The sequence below is a fragment of the Rhea pennata genome, chromosome 1 (assembly GCF_028389875.1).
Source record: "Rhea pennata isolate bPtePen1 chromosome 1, bPtePen1.pri, whole genome shotgun sequence".
Lineage (NCBI taxonomy): Eukaryota > Metazoa > Chordata > Aves > Rheiformes > Rheidae > Rhea > Rhea pennata.
This window is the reverse complement of record NC_084663.1, coordinates 152,370,233-152,391,706: the sequence shown is the minus strand read 5'-3', so window position 1 is coordinate 152,391,706 and position 21,474 is coordinate 152,370,233. Positions and strand designations below refer to the sequence as shown.

Genomic DNA, 21,474 nt, shown 5'->3' with positions numbered 1-21,474 from the left:
TCCCCTCTTGCAAACTGCAGTTAAATGCCTAAAATTAGGTAGGGCAACTTGAGCCTTGATGGTTCTTCAAGTTTTCATTTCTCAGTTGTTATCAGGCAGGTCACAGACGGAAGACTTCAGGCAGCCGGCAGGAAGTCCCCACGTGGCCAAGCGCCCGTTTCCACACATCCGCTCCACAGGCGAGGATGGAGCATGTGGCACAGCACAGTCGGAGGAAGCCATGACTGCTGCAGGGAGAGGCCCACCACCAGGAAGGCCCCAAGTGGCCTGGGCCCATTGCTGGGGCTGGCGTGTGCAACGCAGGCACATGGGGTTGAACCTCGGGAATGTGTATGGTGCACGTGCCTGCGCCTAGTGCCATGACCACACACACCAATGCTGCACCCACCTCTGTGGACCTGGGTATCTGTACCAGAGAGCCCACCTGCATTCCTGCATGTCTCCTATCATAGTATGGACACATATGCGCTATGCGTACACTACACATGCTGTGCGCATTACACACACTTAAATGCGCAAATCATAGCACACACACAGTGCACATACGAGGCTCAACACATTACGTGACCATACTGCTATGCATGTTATCTAGGTATACACACCGCCCCGCGGGCTTACACCTTTGCACCCCCCCCCCCAACCGCGTTTATACAGTATTATTTTGCAGGTGCGCACACAGGGCACCCGCCGCCGCCGCCACACTCCCGCCTCAGGCACGGAGGCAGCGACCGTTGGAGCGCGAGTAACGCCCCCTCCCCCCTCAAGCGGTGCGGTCACTCTCGCGAGATTTCCCCCCGGCTGTGTTCCCCCCTCCCACCCGCCGGGGTCTCCGCTTCGCTCCGCGGGCGGGTCACGTGCCAGCCCCCCCCCCCCGGCGGGCGGTGACGTCAGAGGTCATATGACCAGCCGGGCCGTCGCCTGTGCCGTCCGTGCGGGCCGCCGCCGCCGTTGTCCCCGCGCTGCCGCCGGTGCCGCCTCGCCCCCCTCTCCCCTCCTCCCGCCCCCCTCCCCGCCATGGCTCGCGCCCAGGGCGCGCGGCGGCTGCTCGCGGCGGCCGCACTGCTCGGTAAGGAGGCGGCGGGGGGGCTGGGCTGCGCCGCGCCGGTAACCTCGGGGCTGCCCGGGGGACCGGGCCGGGCCGGGGAGTCATCGGCCGCCGGCGGCGCCGACCTGCGGCCGGGAGTTCCTGAGGGCGAAGCGGCTGCTTCCCTGCGCGCTCCCTCCGCGCGTCCGTCTGCTCGGCGCTTCTGGCGGGGGAGAGGCCTTGCTGCCGCGGTGGGACGGGCTCAGGAGCGCACAGGGCTCTCTACCGTGTTGTTTATTTTTCCTCTTTCTTTTCTTTCTCTTTTTATATAAATATTTTTTTTCCTGGGGGAAGCGTGCCTGGCGTGCGTGCTGCTTCCCCGGTAACTACCTTGCACCGAAAGCCACATCACGCGACGCTGTCGCGCTTCTGAAATGTGGCTTTGGCAGCGGGGGAGCGTGTGTGTACGTGGGGAGGGCGGGGGCCCCGTCGGGCGGCAGCAAAATAACCTCCTGCGAAAAACGGCAGCTGAAGGTGCATCGTCCGGCCTGATCTGGGGGGCTGTGACGGCCTTCGCACCCCTTCAAGCTTTCCTGGGTAGTAAATATTTTTATCTTTGGCTACAGTGCTTCAGTTTCTCTTACTGAGCTTGAAAGCTGTTATTTACGAGGGGCGCACTGGGCGCTTCAGACACCCAGTTGCTGCCGGCCCCGCTCGCTGTCCGCCTTGCCGTGGTGAGCGGCAGTGGCAGCAGGCTTCCTTGTTACGGTTGGAGCCCTAAACTGCTGTGGTAGTGAGAGAGTTCTTTGTACGGCTTGTATAATATAGTTAGGACTTGAAATAGAAATTGCTTACTTGCTTGCACCCTAATCAACCTGCATGTTTTAAAATGGTACCACAGATAGTATATTTGGGGACTGTAGTAGTCTTCCTCTGCTCACCCAGCAGTTACAAATGTATTGTCGTGCATTTAGCTTTGTCATTTTCTGGTCTGTAAAGTGTGTGTCTTCTGATGCTGCTGAAGAACCAGGCAAGTTTGATCATTTTATTGCAAAGTATATTTACTAGCAGTTAGGACCTTGTACCTGTGTTATTCAGCTGAATATTTCCACATAACTTTAGCTTTGAATTATTTGGTGCAAACAGGTGCTGCGTCCGTGGTGGATAGATAGCCTTCACTTCATCTTGCCCCACAGTGTGGGGCGGTGGGGCGTGATGGAGAAGAATGAGCTTACCTGAGGCCAGTTCTTCAGACGTTTGCACCTCGTTCGCGGTTCAACTGACTCATCTGAGTGAGCGTGGGTCAGGATAAATCAAAGATCAGAGAAGACTGGAGGATTAGCATGGGTGGGTCAGATGTGAAAGCAGTGTTTGGCAATGCCTTGATTTCGGGACAATACTTCGAGACACCTGAGTGTTTTTTTTTTTTTTTCTTCATAAATTGCTCACCACGCCCTACTTAATGTTTTGGTTTTTCATTCACATTGGGCAGCAAGCCACTAAGCTGAGTATTTCGTGTATCAGCGTTAAGTATTTCCTGACGAATTTCCTCACAAATATCAGAAGCTCATATGAAATGAAAAAACATTATAGATAATACTGTGGTAAATACTGGGAATAGAGGCAATGGGAGATAAAGTACTTTTCCCTTAGACTTACCCGTTGCTTCTGAAATGTGGAGGAAGGTTGTACTCATCTGCCATTAAGCACTGGAAGTGTCTGTTGCCTAGTGTGCCAAACCCAGCAGAGTTGCTTGTGCTCTTCGGTTATGATTGCACCTGTATGTTTTTTTTTTAATTATTTTGGTTTTTTTTTCCTACTGAAACACAAACATGTCAAAGAAAACACTTCAAAAATCTGAGTTTAGAGTCGAGCATGGGTTCAGTATCACTAAATAATGAAGTGTCTGAAAATGAGTTTTAGAAGGCAGCATGGTGCCGTTTCAGGGTTGTTGACGCATAATGCACGTTTTTCTATTGCACAACTCTGGTCTAAAGGGGACTTTAAAACCTAGTCAGTACTTGCATTGGATGTACTGATTAGAACAGCCCTGATAACAGGCACAGATGGTTCTTAGAAACAGTAACTTGCACGGATAGAGAGGGGAAACATGAAACAATCGTTCATTGGCTGGAATTTATTATCTATGTTTTCCATAATATTGGAATTGCTAATTGTATGGAACTGTCCAAGACTGGATATAAAGTAGTTTTCATAAATATACAACTTCTTGTACATCATGTGACATTTGAAATACTGTTTTATCAAATGCTACTTTCTGCTGCCTGCATTATTGGTTTTGCTTGATAGCTTCTTTGAGTGTATTCAGAGTCTCAAATTTCTACCCTAGTTTCAGGTCTGTCCTCCTGTGATAGGCTCTCAGCTTTGACTTTTGCAGCTTTCTTGACTTCTAAAGCAGCTTCTTGCTTGCAGAGCAAGACCTCCTTAGGCTCCCTGACATGCTGCTGTTGAGATATGCTCCCTAGGTTCCTGTTTGGACTGATTTACGGGTTTCATTTGTAATGAAACATGTTTCTAGATTGTTCTGTGGTAGATAGGACAGTTTGTAATCAGCTGCAGGTGGTAAGTCGAAGACTTTACTCATGGGTTGGGGAGGGCCCTGCTGGAAGGACAAGATGGGTGTATTTTTGAGAAGTTGACTACTCTAACCTCAGTCAAGCCTGTTCCATGTCTAAAACGAAACTTATTTCTAGTGCTGAAAAGGCACACCTTCCCGCTGCTTGTTTCAGCTTAACTGCAGTACTTTATCCTTTCCGCTCTTAGGTCAGACATGATTATTTGCAAATTCTCTGAGAAAGATTAATGCCATCATTGATTTGGTATTTATTCTATTAAACTTTGTAGTAGACACATCCAGCTATTTGAATACTTTATTATCTTCATTCTAGATCACATGCCTAATACTTTCACATTTATTTTAAATTTGATAAATCATGCTTTCATGCACTTTTTGTTTGACTCCAAGACAAACTGCTATTCCTTTCACATTAAGGCTAACTTTCTTAGCTTTCTATGTCACTTGACAGCACTACTGGCTGCTAACACTACTTTTCCTACTTCAATTACACATGTAAGAGTTTTACTGACACCCTGATGGCAGAACGTGCAGTTTCAAATGTGATTCAGCTCTGTGCAGTGGGTATTCATCTAACTGCTGCTTTGATACATTTAGTTTTTCTGTATTAACCTGTAGTGGTTTGTAATTTCTTACTAGGCAGAATTTACAGTCTGTAATACGGGGACAATAGTAAGACTTTACTTTCTTGCCTACTTCATTTGCTAAGAGTGAGATCTACTCTTGTCTTGATTGGAATAGGAGAGTGGCATACTAAGGCAGTTGGTTTATTATCTTTTTTCCATTTGGCTGTCCTCTGAGCAGGCTTTCTATTCACATTGTCAACACCATATTCCTTCCTCAAAAGGTTGTCTTTGGCTCTCAGTTACCTTACATGATTTGTGTTAGCTGTGTGCTGTGGCACAGCTGCAATTACCTGGGCAAGTGCAAAATGAGCTTGTGCGGATGCTGAAAAAGGTCTAGCAATGGTAATTCAGAGTTCCCTTGGACTCATGTCATCAGCTGCTGTAGACCATCCCAAGACTTCCTTTCATAAAACAGTAAACCATAAAGAAGTTTCATGTGACTAAATTTGATGCAATTGTGCAATTATCTGGCTGAACAGCAAGAGCATAGCTGCTGAGTAGCCCTTCCTTTATGATGCTTTTATACCTTTATGAAAGTGTTTATAAAGACAGAAGTCATTCTGCTGTGAACTTGAATTGCAAAACATTTTTTTCTAAGTAAACTGTACAAAACATTTACCACATTAACTTAAATCAACAATATTAAAAATGGAATCCGAGGCTGACTGCATGAACTTGTCCCCGTTGCTTGGCAAAGATGCATTTGCTAGGGTTGGATCTTGAACTTGGTACAATGAGATACTGCACCTGCACAAGTGCAGCTGAGTCTCTTTTTTTCTCCCCTGAAGTACACTTGTCCGTCTTTGAATAAAGCTTTGTTCCCTCTTTTTTACCACTCCATTCATGTTCAAGCATGTCCAACAGAAGCCAGCTTTTTTTCATGTGCTTTTCAGATACTCTCCTCTGTTTAGTTTCCTGAGTCCACTAATGACAGGTGAAACACTCATAATTTTATGAAGGCCATCTTGCTTCAAGCAAAATGATTCATATGTAAAGTCTGTGAAGGGATTTTTCTGCTTTCATTTTTTCTCTCTTAAAAAAAAAAAAACAAACAAAAAAAAGAAGTATTAATAGGTCGGAAGTACTGTCTTTATAAAAGAAAAAAAAAAGTCTTGTTTTTCTGGCACTGCCCAGGTAGTGCAGATCTTGGATCCGAAGCAAGTGATCTTGCTTTTTTCTTCTGAGATTCGACTTGTACCAGGAATATCTCTGGGAATAGTACTACATTAGAAGACAAGTGATTAGAAGGTAGGGAATTAATTCTTCCTAAGTGGACTGTCCTATCTCTTGCATAAATCCCTAAAGCACTGAAATCACTGATTTACTCACAGAAATGCCAGTGAGGTGACAGGATTCTCTGGAACTATCAGAATGAGTGAATTAGTGGACATCTGGTTTCATGTGTTCTACAAAGCAAAATTATTTATTTGGTCAGATTTAGATGACTTATTTAAATCAGAATCAGCATTTTGTACTTCCTGTGATCAATGCCACATAGATAGCAGTGTTCATTACACCCCAAGAACCCCCCAAATGCCTTGGCCAAGGTACAGGGCAGTATTAAAATACTGACTTCAGTAGCTTAGATGTAAAATGGTTGTGTGGCGTTGGAGTGTGTTAATGAGCATCCCTTAGCTTCAGAGTACTGAATAGTAATTACAGGGTAGGTTGTAGCCAAGTGGAGATTTTAGGGTGCATGACTGGTTGATGTGATGTGATATTCTGAACCACTGTCATGGTGCTTGAGGGGGGCACCTTCAGATAAACTACACTGTAACCATGGTTTTCTTCCCTAACCTTATTTGCAGGTATGCTGAATAACTATAATCCAAGCCATAGGATACCCGTATCACTTAAACTGCTTATGATGTGAACTTTATATGCAGATAGATTCAGATGGCTTGCAGTTTTTATTTTTTTTTTCAGTCGAAGGGCAGGGAAGAACTAAAGGGGCTTTTCATTTATGTGGGGAAAATGAATAAATGAATACAATGACAAAATCCCAAATTATATAAAAGTAGCTTTTCTGTTTGAGATCTTTAGTGTTCCATGTTTCTAATAAAACTTGGAAATAAATCACTGATTGTAACTGAAGTCCTTTTTTGTATGCAGTCAATGTAAACTATTGCCATTAACATACGCTTTTTATAAATTTTATATACTTTTTTATATGCTTTTAGAGCAACAAATATTCATCTCTTCCTCACATAATGGATAATTTACCATCATGCAGGAGAATGGCTCAAAGGTAGATATGCTTGACTCCTAGAATTTAAGTAATAAGTTTGAAAACTGAAAGCATCTTTGAGGTCAAGAAGTGGGGAGTCCTGGCATTATGAAAACCATCTCCAAAAGGAACAGGGTTCAGATTTGGATCATTCAAATGTACCCAATTGTTTTGCTATCATTGGAGTTCTCAGTTTAAAACAAATTTAATGCTGTGTGGTAAATCAGTTTAAGACAAGTTGTTACATGAGAAAGGAGATTGTCTTTTCTTCGACTTATTTCAGAGTATATTTTTCTTTGATTTATTTTATTTCAGAGTATATCTTTTTGATGTTTGTTAAATAACGAAGGATGTTAGATTTAATTTAAGTAACATACTTAGCTGCTCAAGAAATCTTCTCCTACAGTCTTCCTTGTATGACAAGATAATTTAAGAAATGAACTTCAAAAGGAGAGATTATCTTATCTTTATTATAACTGTATATTTGTAATTGAAGATTGTATGTGAAAGTAGCCCTTTTAAAGGAATCTGCTGGAGTACAAAGGAAACATCTGGACTAAGTGAGGTTTCTGTGGTGCTAGTACATTTTTATTTCCAGCAGAATGAAACAAATTCAACATTCTCAAACATTTGAGAAGTCTAGGAGCTGTTCAGTGATGTAAATCAGAAGTACTGCACTTGCCGTGGAGCAGATGGTTGTCCCATGGGATCCAGCAGCTTATTAGGAAGAGTGTTTAAAGTACAAAGCTAAGAGACTGGAGGTTATATCAGCTTTTGTTTTAAATAGTGCAGGACATAACATTGTTATCAGAAGTACAAGCAATATTCTCAACTTGTAGTATTTGTTAATGATACACCATGTTAAAATTGAGCATTACTTTAGGAAATTTAATTGCTTTATGTAACTTAATTAGAAATATTTCCAGAACAGACTGATTCAGAAGTTTGCTTTTCTGGATTCTTGACATTTTGACTGTGGGCTATTACTGTTTGTGGGCTGGTGATGATTCATGCATTAGCACTAGTCGACACTGAAATTGCTTTTGCAAGCTCAACAGCTACTTTCCTGCCAAACCCAGTGAGCTGTTCTTCTGCCTCAAGCTGGACAGGGTAAAAAGGGAGGGGAACTTCTTTCCTTCGATATCTTGATTTTGTTCCTTAAGGTTTTTTTCTAATTCTTCTTTGCCTCTCTAGCCCTTATTTTCAGTCGTTCCCGTTGAATTGCTGTCTATCCCTGCCCCCAAGACCATGGGAGTGGATAATGCCGACAGCACAGTGCTTGCTCTGACCACTGTCTCGTGAATGTCGGCTTATTCACAGTGAAACAGCCCTCTTCTGCCACTTCATCAAGGACAGCTCGATGTCTCGTGCTTCACACGTACTCATCATAAATCCAGTAGCTGCTTAACACTTATTAAGGAGGAATGGGGTTTTGGAGGGCTTGTTCCACACTAACAAAATCTGGATTCATATCATGATGTGAATTTAACATTGCGGAGTCTAGTGTAGGCTACTGTTTGTTATGACATCTTACTCTTTTTTACTGGCAGTTTTTAAGGGTGATTTGTTTGCTCTTCATTCCCAGCATCTCTCTTCCATTTGGTACCTACACATCTTTCATTTGGAGAATTCAGTTCCTCTTGAATCATCTGGAGTGGACAGGCCTTATGTGTTTTCTTTTAAGTCATCAATGTTGTCTTCGTGCTGTTTAGTAGTCTCTTTGCGCTGCATTCCTCTTCAAAACCATTTTTCCTAACTTCTTGCATTCTTTTACTGCCTATTACTACTTTACTTATTCTTAGCTCAAAAATTATCAGGTTTTTTAATAGGTATCAAACCTGGGAGTCAGCATCCATGCTGAAGATCTTGGTTCTATGGCATTTTTCATTGGTAGTGTTAGTTGGAACAGCTGTGAACTGTTATTCCCTGCTTCTACACTGTTTTCTATGCAGTGCTGGAAATCAAGAAAGTATGACCAGCTCTGTTCTTGAGAAAACAAGTGTTTAGGTAAAATGTAAATAAGTTCCAAATGTGAATTCAACTTGAAAACATTGCAAACTGAAGTTCCATATGGAAGAACCTCGGTTATTTCTAGTGCTGCATTGAATTGCAGTGGGTAAGATTTTCCTTATGAGTACATGTATTTTCTTGAATGATATAGCTTGACATAAAGCCTGAGGTAAGACAATTTTGCTTTGAAATGATCATTTTTCTATATGCTATTCATTTTTAAGCAATTTCTTTTTTATGTCTATCTTTGAGTCTAACTCTTTAAACTGAAGAAAGTGTATGAATTTAAGTTTTGATCTTCTTTGCTACTGGGAAGGATATATTGTCAAGACAATTTCAAATACTTGCTGAGTGCCAGAAGAACTGTTCCCAGTGTGTTGTTGTGGCTGAAGTGCCAAGTACCTAGGTCCTGTTCACAGAAGTCCAACTTTTCCTAAGAATTACCATAATCCAATTGTACGCATTATAGTTTTGTAGCAAAATTATTTTAAATTTGACATTTGCTTTTTAAAAACCTTTTTTTGGGGGGGAAAGTTAGATAATGAGTCATCTCTCAGCTGGATCTTTTTGCCATATCAGCAGTTGAATGGATTAGTATGCTTGACTCTTTAAAGCTTATTTGCTTTAGATAAATTGAATGGATTGTCTTGCAGCTGCTTTTTCAGATTTTCTGTAGGACTGAGGTTCTTGCAAATGCAAGATGATAACATGCTAGCATAAATTAGTGCAGGCTTTTTGCAGTGAGATTTGCTTCTGGTGCACGTGGTAAAAGACCATGATCAGAAAAATAAAATGTCTTTAAGTGTGAACATTGTGGTATGATTCCAGATACCTGAATGCTGTCCAGTTTGCTCTTATTTCAGATGGTTTGTAGCTACTCAGGTTTCATTGTCAGTGTAAGCTGAGCTAAGTCCATACTGCTGTCAGAAGGGATGATACTGCGCTGCTCTAGCTGCATGCTCTTGCCCGGTTAAGTCTGCGCTAGCACTTGTGCGGTGTGGTCACATCAGTGCTCTGAGCACTGGGGCTGGAGGAAGTGACTGTATGTGGAGAAACCACACTTCTGTCAGCAGCTCAGTCTTAGATTAGCTTAAACCAGTCAGGAAAACATAACCTCAGTCTGTGTCAAGGTCTTGGCCCCCACCCTCCTCCTGTGGAGAGCATGATGATGGTAAAGAGAAGTTCTCCTGGCAAGGATGGCTCACTCTGTCACCCTATTTTTGGCAGTGCCTCCAAAACATCTGCAGTCGATGCAAGCCTTCTAAATGCTGCATTCAGGGCATGTGCAGCTGAGTGTCCTGGTACAGCGGGAATGAAGGCTGTGTGGTGTGCTGCGAGGGGAAGACTGAGTGCCTAGGCAGGATCAAATACGCAAAGTCAGTTCTGTCTGAAGCTTGCAAACTCTTTGCTCTCTAGCATGTGAACCCTGTGTAGTTGCCTTGAACAGTATGATCAGTACACTTTGTTACAAGTTTTTCTTATTCTCTAATGAGCAGGCATGTCGATAGTTTTGGTTTGGGTGGTTTTTGTCTTTTAGACACTAGTAGATGTTAAATTTTCTTTAGTAGTATTGAGGCTAGTAGAGGCTTACTCAAGTTTCAAATTCAACTGTGAAGTTTAGAATGCAATCATAAAATATGGAGTTGTATATGTTTGCCTCTCAGATCTAAAATAACTCATGTGACATAAACTACTTGCCATTCTTAACAGGCTTTTTACAGGCTGCTGCTTCATTTGATGTGAAAGATTCAAGTGGTAATGTCTGCATAGTGGCTGATATGACAGTGGCCTTCTCAGTGGAATACAACAGCAATGGGCAAAAAGAGGTGAGGGGAGTAGCTCACTGCTTACCTCTAACTTGTATTAAAAAATGTGTAGTATTATTGCAAGCGTGCACCTGAAATTTCAAACAAATATGTAAGCCTGAAAAGCAGCTGCCACAAACAATCCCTCCTTCTAGTCAGGTTTCTTCAATTTTTCCTTTATTACTTATGCTTCCTTTAATTAAACAGGACTAAGACTACCTGCAACCACCACAAATAATAAATGCATGAAGCAAACTTTGCAACTGAGATGCCATACAAGTTCTATTGGCAGCTAACATGGCTTTTATTGGGACCATAAAGAAAAAGTGCTACCAGTCTCCTTTAGGTGGACTTGATCATTGCAATTACTTATTTGGACTAAATCTGAAATGCCTGTTAGTAGGTTGCTTTTAAACTTCTCTGAAATCTGTGACTCTTTTATGTAGGTCTCAGCATATTTCAGTGTGTCTGCAGACCAGTGTACACAGGTTGCTCAGCATTAACAGCAAAAGTCAATATAATAGCAAAATCTATTAAGGAAAATTAAGAATTTTTATTTCCAAATACTCTGCTTTTCAATTTAATAATTGTTTGTTATCGCTCTTTGAATGGGAATTTTGTATTTATAATGCCATTGCAATTGCATGTTTTAAGGCAATCCTGTTGAAGTTGCTTTTTTTTCCTATTAATTAGTGTAACATGAAATTAGAAGGGAAAAAATCCTACTGCTTTGCTACTGGCACATCTACTACGTGGGATTTTTTTGATCTGGGAGCTACATTGAATAGTCCACTTCAGGCTGATGGTCTCAAATCCTGCTGACACTGCTATGCCAAATTTTTTCAGAGGTGGCTGCTCTCATAATGTGGCTTTGGCTGTTCCTTGTAAATCATGAGCTCAGACTTTCCACTAAATGTTGTTTTTTGTCTTCAGGTACTGAGCTACTGGTCAATACGTAATGAACTTGAAGATTTATAGCCAAACTATGCAGACTGTACTGTGTGCTTCTGTTCTGCTTACTCAACTGTAGTACAAGAAACAAAGACTAAACTCTCATTTTTCACCTGTATCAGAATTTGCCAGATTTGATTTATCTAGTTACAGGTGTCCGTGCAAATTCATAGTGCCGGTTTAAAGAACAAGGTCTGAGTGCTGTGAGTGTACTGTTTTGTCCTCAAATTTCACAGGGACCAAGATCCTTAGAAATCCGAGCACCAGTACCATGCTATTTGTTGGGAGAGTGGATACATGTATATAAATAGACAGCTGACAGGCTATGTGAATGCTGGCTGTTTTGAAGCAGTTGCATAGGCTATTTGAAAAGCAGTAAGGAAAGTCTGTTGTATTATCCCATTTATGTGTTTTGTTTTATACCCCTCAGGTTGTACACTTTTTTCTTCCACAAAATGCCACAGTACTGCAACGAAGCACATGTGGTAAACGTAACACATCTCGACCAATTCTGGCATTGGGTTTTGGAGCAGGACATTCATTAAGCCTGAATTTCATGAAGAGTGCAAACCAGTACCAAGTTGAAGAGTTAATTTTCCACTACAATCTGTCAGATAGAACTGTGTTCCATAACTCAACTGAAGGTAAAATGAAAACTTCCTGTTCTTTCCATTGTGCAACCCTTCCAGATGTAGTACTGATTTGTTTCTGTAAGTACTGTTAAATTCTAATGCAGTGTAATCCTTTTACAGGCAAAGTGGTGAAAGTATCGCATAAATCTGATATTCAGGCAGATATGGGCACAAAATACAGATGCATCAACTCCAAGCACGTCAATATGAAGAATGTGAACATCACTTTTAGCAATGTTACTTTGGAAGCCTACATTGCAAATGGCACTGTCAGTGTAAATAGTAGGTATCTAGTGGCCAAAAAAAGTGTACTTGGTAAGCTAATATCATTTTCAATGATAAGTTATTTCTTCGAAGCCCTGACTAATCATATCTAGGTAGGTACAGACTGGACCTGAAGCTGATAGCTGTGTGGTTGGTGGCATCTGTTGAAATTGTTAATGAAGTTGCTTGAGGTTTTCTCTGTAGGGATGTCAGCATCTATGACTGGAAGATGCTATTCCTATGGGCTTTTTATAGGCATTATGGACCATTCCTTCCATTCATGTATATGGGTATAAACATGCTGCAATAGGTAAGCCAGGCACGTGGCCAAAAGCCTAGTTTGAGGAGGGTCAGACCACTTAAGAGTACGCTTCTCCCACAGTAGTTTAAACTAGTTCCCATGTGCTCTGGGGAAAGCTCGTGATACAATGGCCTGTAGGGAGTAGATGCATGCATCTTTGTACAGGAAGTTTCACAGAAGATGTAAGAAATGATGTTCCTTCTCTTATCAGTCTCGATCACAAAATAATTTTTATCCTGAAAAAGCATCTCAATTTCTCTGCTCTAATGTTAAGAGGACAAACAATTTCCATCATGTGTTCATGCTGCTTGTTTTTTGTGGCAACGCTGTTCAGCTTATATGGCTCTTTCTCTTGCTTTCTCACCCATGGAATATTAGGCACTAGTAAGTCTTTGCCATGGTTTTGTTGGGCTGAATAGGAAGTCTTTCATCTTCTGAGGGAAATGTAGAACTTAACATTCTTATCCTGGTAATCCTATTCATGCATCTGTTGATTTGAAATCAATCCTATGACTAATAGATCAGTGGTGGTATGTGATGGATTCATTAAAAAATGCCTTCTACAGGGCTATTAGATATATAATAGATATTCTTTACCCCATCTCTCCATGAGATACCTTGCCTGATGCATCATAATCCCAGAGCTGACTTTTTGTGGCGCCTCACACTACTGGTCCAAATTTCAGTGTGAATTAGTTTCTTGGTCAGTCGTTTCTCAACATAAACCATACCATTCATGGGAAAAACTTTTTTAATTTCCAAAATTAAAGTTCACTGAAAACTGTCTAATGCTTTTCCTTTCAACATCACTTATTACCTGGTCTTGCACATTCTTTTGGTTAAAAAAAATTCAGTATTGCATTATTTTGGGAGGGTGTTGCTTCCATTATCTTATGCAACAAAAGTTTATTAGCATTTGATCAACTTTCTATTTCTACTTCCTTCTTTCTCTTCATTCTAATCTAGAGTGTCTTTAAGTTGTCAGGATCACTTCCTCACAGTTGTTTTTCTTCATCCTACGATATCACTGTGCCTTGATGAAACTATTAAAACCCTCAGCAAGATACATGACTTCATATGATCTTGGGATAGACACTGTTTGGTCTGTGTGCAAGGCCTTTGTTCTGTTTTCATTTCCACATTCCTGTTGTCCATGCTGCCATGCTTAGTTTTTTATATTAGTATCTTCCTTTGGTTTTTATTATTATCTTTTATTATCATCTTGGGAATGCATCCAGATTTTTTTTATTCCTACTGCACAATCACCTATCTCCTTTTTTCTTACTACTTTTGTTCAAGTAGCTCAAGAATCTTTGCTTTACCCTTTTTGTATCTTTATCTGCATACTTGACCACAGCATTCTTCCCAGAACAGTTCCTTCTTTCTACTCTTGTAGAAAGAATTTTCCCTCCCTTCATCTCCCTTGCTTCTGCTCTTTCACCTTCCAGAAATGGAGCAGAAATAGGAAGTGTACTGCATTGGAGTCTGTGTTCGGAAGGTGTGATTAGCTTGCATTTGAAGTAGAGTTCCTCTTTCTGACTCTTAATCTGAAGTTAAGTCATCGTTTGAGTATGGAGACTATACATCATATGTCTACCATCTGCAAGGAGCATATGATTTAAATCTTAGCAGTAGGCTCTTTCAGTCAGATTTGAAACAACTTGTAGTGCTGCTGTAGTTGCTGTCATTCTTGTAAGGCTGTAAGCTGTTATCCCTGAAAGAGGGACATGACTTTGGCTTGGAACTTGGAAGCCTGTACTGCAGTAATATCTTTGCTGTGACCTTTAGTTTTATTTTGGACATTTAATACAGGCGCTTTCTCAGGTCCCAGAATGAGTTAAGATTTTTCTGCCAGGTGTTTCTGACTGTTCTGGCAAGTAAGTTGAAGCCACTGTTTCCCCTCTATCTCACTGCCTTGGAAGTTGGTGCTGAACTGGATGACCAGAGAAGGCAGTCTGATTTAAGACTCTTTAATCTCAGATAGTGGGTATGGAAGATAGCTACTAATGCAGGACTCCAGGGAGAAAGGGCATGAGACTCCAAGGGAAAAGCTATATCGAAACACTTGCCAGCAAAAGCAGTGTCTTAGGATAACATTGTTAAGGATAAAGAGCCACAGCACTGCTATGAGGACTTGAGAAGTCCAGTAGTATTTTAATATTCCTTCAGGTATTGCCAGAGTTCAGATCCTTGCAAACTGGTAGTGTAGTGGGTGGAAAGAGGGGGACCAAAACAGCACATCTCATCAGGGACTGCTTTTCATACTGGGCCTGAGAACTGTCCCTCTACCTCTAGCACACATGTTTAAACCACAAAGGTTTAAGGGATAGTCACTTGAGCCTCCTCTTAGTATCCTTCTTCCCCTTCAGGATTGAGAAAAGGTAGATTATTGTGTAGTTTCATTTTGATTGTCTACATTTCTTTCTCTCCAGAGACAGAATGTGCTGAAGATATGATCTCCACTACTGTAATGACTACAACACCTAGACAGACCACTAGCCAGCTTCCAACAACTAGCCCAGCACCAACTGCATTGCCACAAAATCCTACTGTTGGTAAATACAATGTGACTGGTGCAAATGGAACCTGTGTGCTTGCCTCCATGGGGTTGCAGCTTAATGTCACCTATCTAAAAAAAGATGAAAAGGTATATTTTTCTTCAAAACCTTTAGATTTCTGTGGGGAAAACTTGCTAAATTATTACAGGCTAACTTTTATAAAATCCTGTATCTTCACAGTGTTCCTCCATTGTGCTGTATTTAAATTGTTTCACTTGGATTAGATTAGTGAATACTGACACAGTTCTGCTGCACTGCAAGTTTTAAATTTAGTACTCTTGAATGGAAAAAAATCTATCTGTCAAATGTAATATTAGAGTATTCCAGAAGCAGTAAAACTATCAAAATATGAGTGGTGGCTGTTCTTTATCAGATATTATCTAGATGGATTTTAAAATGTTACTTAAATACTAGAATTTGTACTCAGATATCTGAAAATAAAAATCTGGCCCAGCATAGGTTGTTTCCTTCCATTGTTGATGCAAATAGACCCTCAATAGGAAACTGAAAAAAAAGTACAAGCTCTGTTATATGGACCTTTGGTTGGAAATTTTTTTCCTATCCTATAGCTTGACCTGAGGTCAACAGGACAACTGTAGGCAAATGCAACTATGGCTTCTTTTCTGTAGTTTATTCAGGGTCCAGTGATAATGTACCTGTTGTGAGGAGGGTAGATTTCAGTAGGATTTAATTGCTTAATGCTCTGTGTGCTAGTGAGACACGTGTACGCATATGGTAATGACTGAGGAAAAATTGAGCACTTGATGACTGGGGTTTGGCTGTACACTAGCTGGTTATGATGGGAAATGTGTTACAACCATCTTTGTTGTGTGAAATTCCCCAAGTTACTTCCTGCAGCATTACACTCTAGCACTGCTGGAACAGCTGATTTGTAACCCAATGACCACTGAGGTGGCAGTAAATAGGTTTTCCAAGTCCCATGAGGATCAGTTACTCCAAGACCTGCCAATGTTTTGTGTCATTGTTCTGCAAGTACCTTTAGCCTGTGACAGTATGCAGACACAGCACAGTATGAAGTCATGTACCATGGGTAAAGCTAAAATGTATTAAACTGAAGTGACTTGCAAGATCATGATTGCAGGCGTTCTTCATGAGTGCTTCTCCACTCTGTTGAAGCAGGATTTTGTAGCTTGTTGCCACCTCTGTAGTGGTGGTTACTGTCTTCCTTATGTACCTAGGAGCAAGTGTGGTGTGGGTAAAGCAGCAGGTTACTGGCTGCAGCCAACTGGGACTGAGGAAAGCTTTGTTTTGTGTGCGTTTGTCCTCTGGGCCAGCCTGGTGCACACCAATCCATACTGTGTGCATGTATCTGCCTGCTTGTCTGTGAAATGGGCAGGCAGGTATAGCATTGTATGCATGTGAGTACAAGTAAAATAGAAGCTGACTGATCCATGTAGTAGTATATTAGTCTTTTAAAGGACATTAAGTGTCATAATTGATTCTCTTCTCTCATAGATTGGATTAGATTTGTTGAATTTCATACCACATAATACAACTTCTTCTGGGACATGCAGCAATACTTCTGCCTTCTTGACGTTGACTTTTGAGAAAACAAAGCTTATCTTTCACTTTGCATTGGTAAGATTTCTAGACAAAGTATGTAGGGTGTGCAGTAGTTTTGATGTGAAGTTGATTGGGGTGAGTCCTGTAGCTACATCTTTTGCTCTTAGAAGGGGAATACCTTCTTTGCTTTAATAGATTTAGGGGGGTTAATATTTGGGTAAGTGGGAGGAAGGAAAATACATGTACACACGTACTTTGTCTGCAATGGGAATTTCTGATAAGTTGAGTCAAAGGGAATTGCCTTAAGCAATTGCATTGCTCACCCTTCCAGGCTTTTTATCCAAAGTGGGAACAACTTGTAGCAGAGGAATATAGCCCAGGACAAATAGTTATCTCATCTAATGGTCAAAGTGTGGAATTAGATTTAAATCCTCATTTATGTTCTGTATACAGCATAAGGGTTGTGTGCTTTTCTTAAGGTCTCCTGCAGTGGTTGGGATCGCTGTTTCCAACAGCCCTGCCCCAGTGCTGCATTAGCAGCTGTGTACTGTTGAGAACTGATTCCAGGGAAGTTCATGCTGCTTTTACTATACATTGGATTGATGAAATATGGTTGCCTTGATCTGTCACTATTAAATGACTTTCCACATCTCTAGTTATGTGGTACCTAGCTGCTTTAAAGCTGTACCTGTAGCACAGGTGAGGTCATTGCACCCTGTCCTGGTTAATTGAGACTGACTTCAGTGTGGAGGTCAGGTCAGCAGTCTGATAGCAACAGTTCCCCCTCCTCCTCCCTGGCCCCTCATAACCTCCTTTAAGGTGGATACCTCCTGTGGCTTTTGTATTTAAAGGTGTGACTAAGCTCCTCTTTAGGATGCTAGCATTTCAATGAAAGACTGTGCTTTGAAAACCTTTCTCTAACTGCATGCAGAATTGAACCCTAATCTTAGCAGCTTATTTTGTACATCAGTAGGTTAAATGACAACTACCGGTCTTTCTTTTAAAGAATGCAAGTACTGAAAAATTCTTTCTGCAAGGTGTGAATGTGAGCATGACACTGCCTTCTGAAGCAAAAGGTAGGGTCTCTTCAGAATTTTGTTTTAGATGATTTTTTATAAATATTATGGTTTGCCTGCATTAAAGGAAGGGATGAATGTAGAGGATGATTGTCTTTAAGCCCTATGAGCTTGCACCTGTTCAAGATTCTGTAACAAGATCTTCTTTTGCACAGTTCCAAAGTTTGAAGCATATAACAACAGTATGAGTGAGCTGAGAGCTTCAGTAGGGAACTCCTACAAGTGCAGTGCAGAGGAGAATCTCTGGGTCTCAGACAAAGCCCTTGTCAACGTATTTAACGTTCAGATACAGGTTTTCAAGGTTGATGGAGACAAATTTGGGCCAGGTAAGAGGTTTATATTTGTAAAATCTATCAAAGCTTTTCAACTTACACTTTGACACACACATTCAATATTTTAATCAATTTCATTTTATTCTGCAGTCAAAGTCAGCTCTTAAGTGCTATGCTCAGTTTCTGCATGCCCTGTTACGGATGGGGTAGGAGTTGATAATGTCTTGAGTTGAAGCTAATACAAGAAGTATTTAAAAAGCAGCTTTGAAATAGGTAGTACTTCTTAATCTAGAGAAGAGTTAAGGAAGAGCATTAACTTTTCCTCCTTACTCTTCACAGGCAATTATATTGAAGGGGTAAAGATCTGGGAAACTCCCAGCTGCTTTAGTTTACACTCTCCTTTGTGACTGGGGTTAAAGCAAAAAGGCTGAAGGGAGGGGTCTGCTTGGATGCACAAATTCATGTGCGTAACACTAGTAACAATTGAAGGAAACAATTACAAATCTATGTTGTGCATGCAACAAATACTAGAAAGACTTGATCCCGAATGATCATAGTTATTGAACTTTGTTTCATTTTGGTTGTTGGCAAGCTAAGTTAGAAGTTAACTCAAGCCAGTTTTATCTATGTGCTGAGAGTGGAAGCTTGACTTTATGGATATATACCCATCTGTTGGTGGATTAGCACCTAATGTGAATTTTCTTCTCTTTTCAGTGGAAGAATGCCAACTAGATGAAAATAACATGCTGATCCCAATAATAGTTGGTGCAGCCCTTGCTGGTCTTGTTCTAATTGTCTTGATTGCGTACTTGATTGGCAGAAAGAGAAGCCATGCTGGATATCAAACAATTTAATGACTTGCACTCAAATACTGTGTAGATAGAAAGCAATTGAAGAAGCAGAAAAAAGTAATATTTTCCCTGAGCTAAGACTAAGATTGATGTTGTAAGGAAACACCTTTTCTTGCAAATTGCTTCTTCTCAAAGTCTGCTTTATTAAATGTGAAATCATCTTGCAGCATTTAACTATGCACAAAAATAACCGAAAATTCTGATATTTAATTTTGCTAACTAGTTTAAATATTTACCCACTTAGAAACAAGCTAAAAGTTTTTAAGGGTGCTTTTTTTTTGGAATTGGCATAAGGTAATGTCAGCAAAAGATTCCACACAGGGATGTTGCTAATACACATCTACTCAACTTCAAAACTCTTAACAAAGGGAAAAAATTCATTCTTGGTACTGCTGCCATCCAGTGATTAATTTAATTATACTGATATTGTATTTAAAGAAATTTAGTAACAACTGACAAAATTGAAATCTGAAATCTAAACTCCACCTTGTCTCTTAGGTGTGTATTTTTTATTAAGCTTTAAACACAATGCCTGGCATATGCAGGGTGTGAACAGCGCAATACTCAAACCTTATAGGAACTCTTTATGATTGGACAACTCCCCTGTTTGATATTTTTGATGCTCTGCCAGCTTGTTAGGAGCTGGTACTTTTTTAAAATGGGTGTTATTTACATTTTTTTTTGTAAAGTGATTTCAGTCTCTTCTGTTGGAAGGTCCAGAGAGATCCTGTTACTGCACATGTGTACAATATAGATCTCAATCTGCTGATTCTCTTGCTTTAAACTTGGCTGGGGGTTGTACACTTTAAGGATCAGTTCTTATGTATGCATTGCCTGTAACAATGCTAATAAAAACACTTTTTTTCTGTATGTCTTAATATCTCTGATCATTCTTTAAAAAGACTTGACTGTTAAGTGCTAAATGTCTTGGTTTGGCTCTTTCTGAAGCTTAGAACATCCTTAACTTGGGATTATGTTAAACTAGTGTTTCATTTTTCTTCTGTCTGTGCAGCACAAAGGTGAGGCTTAACTTTGTGTCTCTTCAAAACAGCAGGTTTTAGGTGTTTTTTTTTTTTCCTGCCTGTGAACAGGTAAAGCTGCTTCTCCAGTCAGTAACTTTAGCATCCTACTCTAACATTAAATTGCAGCTTGCTGAGGAATGTCAGTATGTTGGTTTGTCCTGCTATGAATCACTTTCCAAAAGCACTAAGAAACTCAGTATAAGGACTGTGTAGATGACGTTACATCCGTTGTCTTCCTGTGAAGTCTATTCTTACCACAAAGTAGAAAGCATCTATACCTCAGCAGAAATGTTGTAATGTATGTTCTGAACTGAACATATAGCTTAAAAAAGCCTATCAGCCTCCTGCAGGAATGTTTCAGTGTTAAAAATACTAGCTAAATGAGACAGGAACCAAGCTATGCTAAACCACTGCACTGAACACCATTTCTATATTTATGAACAGCTAGTATTACTTTAAAAGAAGTTTTGTCCCCTTTTTTTAGGGTGGGAATGAAAAAAGTCTGTCAGTGTGCAACCCTGCAAGATGTACTGTTCTAGGCCTTACTTACCTGCACATCACCTTTTAATCCTGTCTCATTCTTGAACACCAGTATGTACAGCTGTTTGTCTAGAACCACTTTTATAGTCTTATGCCCTTTTAGGGTACAAATTTTCACTCTAAGGTCACACAGTGAACTGCACCTGAGAAATACTTTTTTCTCCATAAATCTTTAATCACATGCAAGCTGTCTACTAGTCTACACCATCTGGAAGAAAAAGAAAATAATAATGCAGACTTCTGGAATCTAAGAAACTACCTGCTGCAGAAAAGGTAAGTCATCTTTGGCAGGATGGATAATAGCTTGGGGCAAAGTCCAGAAAGGAGTGTGGGTGTAAAGGTGAGGCTTTGTCAAGTATTTTTTCAAGTGGGAGAATAAAAAGCACAAGTCTGCTGCTGTGTCTTCAGCCCCCAGTCCCTCCCCACTCCTTTTCTACAGCAGGAGGGAGAGGGAAAGGATCTGGCCACAAGAGGGCTCTGCAGGCATGAGAGAGCGTTTCACACAGGTGGCTGCCTACTGTGGGCAGGACTGCTGCTCTGCTTGTTCCTGCCAGGGAAATTGAGTTACAGGCACCTGGCGTTCAGCTCCGGGGTGGCTGGGTGCCTTGTGCTGTAGAGGAATAGTTCTGTTCATAGCTGTTGTTTATGGTGTAGTTTTCCCAAATTTTCTGAGGATGCAGATACATGTGGGTATAGCAATTCTAGCTGCACCTCAGCACATCAGCATGAAAGAAAAGTACATCATCTCAAAAAACACTTACTTTCAGCAGCTCTTATAACAAGGTTGAGAAATTCTACTTCTAGATTTTGGGTCAAATAAATAGTTTTTTACTTAAGCTGATCTTAGAGCAATTGATCTAAAAACTTTAAATGAGGATATAAAACAAGTGTGATCACAGCAATTTTTGCTGCTTCTTTCTGCAGTCAGGACTTGCACACATTTGCTACCTTCTTTACCTGAAGCTGCTGTAAGCTGCATGTAGTAACTGACAATGGAGATAAAGATCACCTTAGTAATTGCTGTCTTGACTTGTACTTCTCCATATTCATGGAGCTTCCTCAACAACAGCAGTGAAGAAAAAGGAAAATGCTTGTATTCCAGCTAACTAGTGACAGTCAAAGGAAGACATCAGTACTCTAGCACCACTGCCAAGCATTAGGATCAGGTATTTCACTTTTACCTCCAAGAAACAGG

The 21,474-nt window shown here is 40.8% G+C and overlaps 1 protein-coding gene across 2 annotated transcripts; it reads left to right on the top strand.

Annotated features, from left to right (window-relative positions):
* The first annotated feature begins 892 nt into the window (after positions 1–892).
* Positions 893–19,587, top strand: LAMP1 (lysosomal associated membrane protein 1). Of its 2 annotated transcripts, XM_062601675.1 has the most exons (9): positions 940–1,066; positions 10,194–10,309; positions 11,670–11,883; positions 11,992–12,153; positions 14,869–15,083; positions 16,471–16,593; positions 17,525–17,594; positions 17,750–17,920; positions 18,581–19,587. In XM_062601675.1, the coding sequence occupies exons 1-9, from the start codon at positions 1,015–1,017 to the stop codon at positions 18,718–18,720; spliced, it is 1,263 nt and encodes a 420-aa protein (XP_062457659.1). In that variant the 5' UTR covers positions 940–1,014; the 3' UTR covers positions 18,721–19,587. The 2 variants fall into 2 exon arrangements, with proteins under 2 accessions (XP_062457660.1, XP_062457659.1); XM_062601676.1 differs by lacking the exon at positions 10,194–10,309 and having other exon boundaries at positions 893–1,066.
* Positions 19,588–21,474: the final 1,887 nt, after the last annotated feature.

Excerpts from the sequence above, each read along its gene's own strand:
- LAMP1 (XM_062601676.1), top strand. The coding sequence starts at position 899 with ATGACCAGCCGGGCCGTCGCCTGTGCCGTCCGTGCGGGCCGCCGCCGC. Across the intron at positions 1,067-11,669 it reads CGCGGCGGCCGCACTGCTCG|GTTGTACACTTTTTTCTTCC; the intron begins GTAAGGAGGCGG and ends TATACCCCTCAG. Across the intron at positions 17,595-17,749 it reads ACTGCCTTCTGAAGCAAAAG|TTCCAAAGTTTGAAGCATAT; the intron begins GTAGGGTCTCTT and ends TCTTTTGCACAG.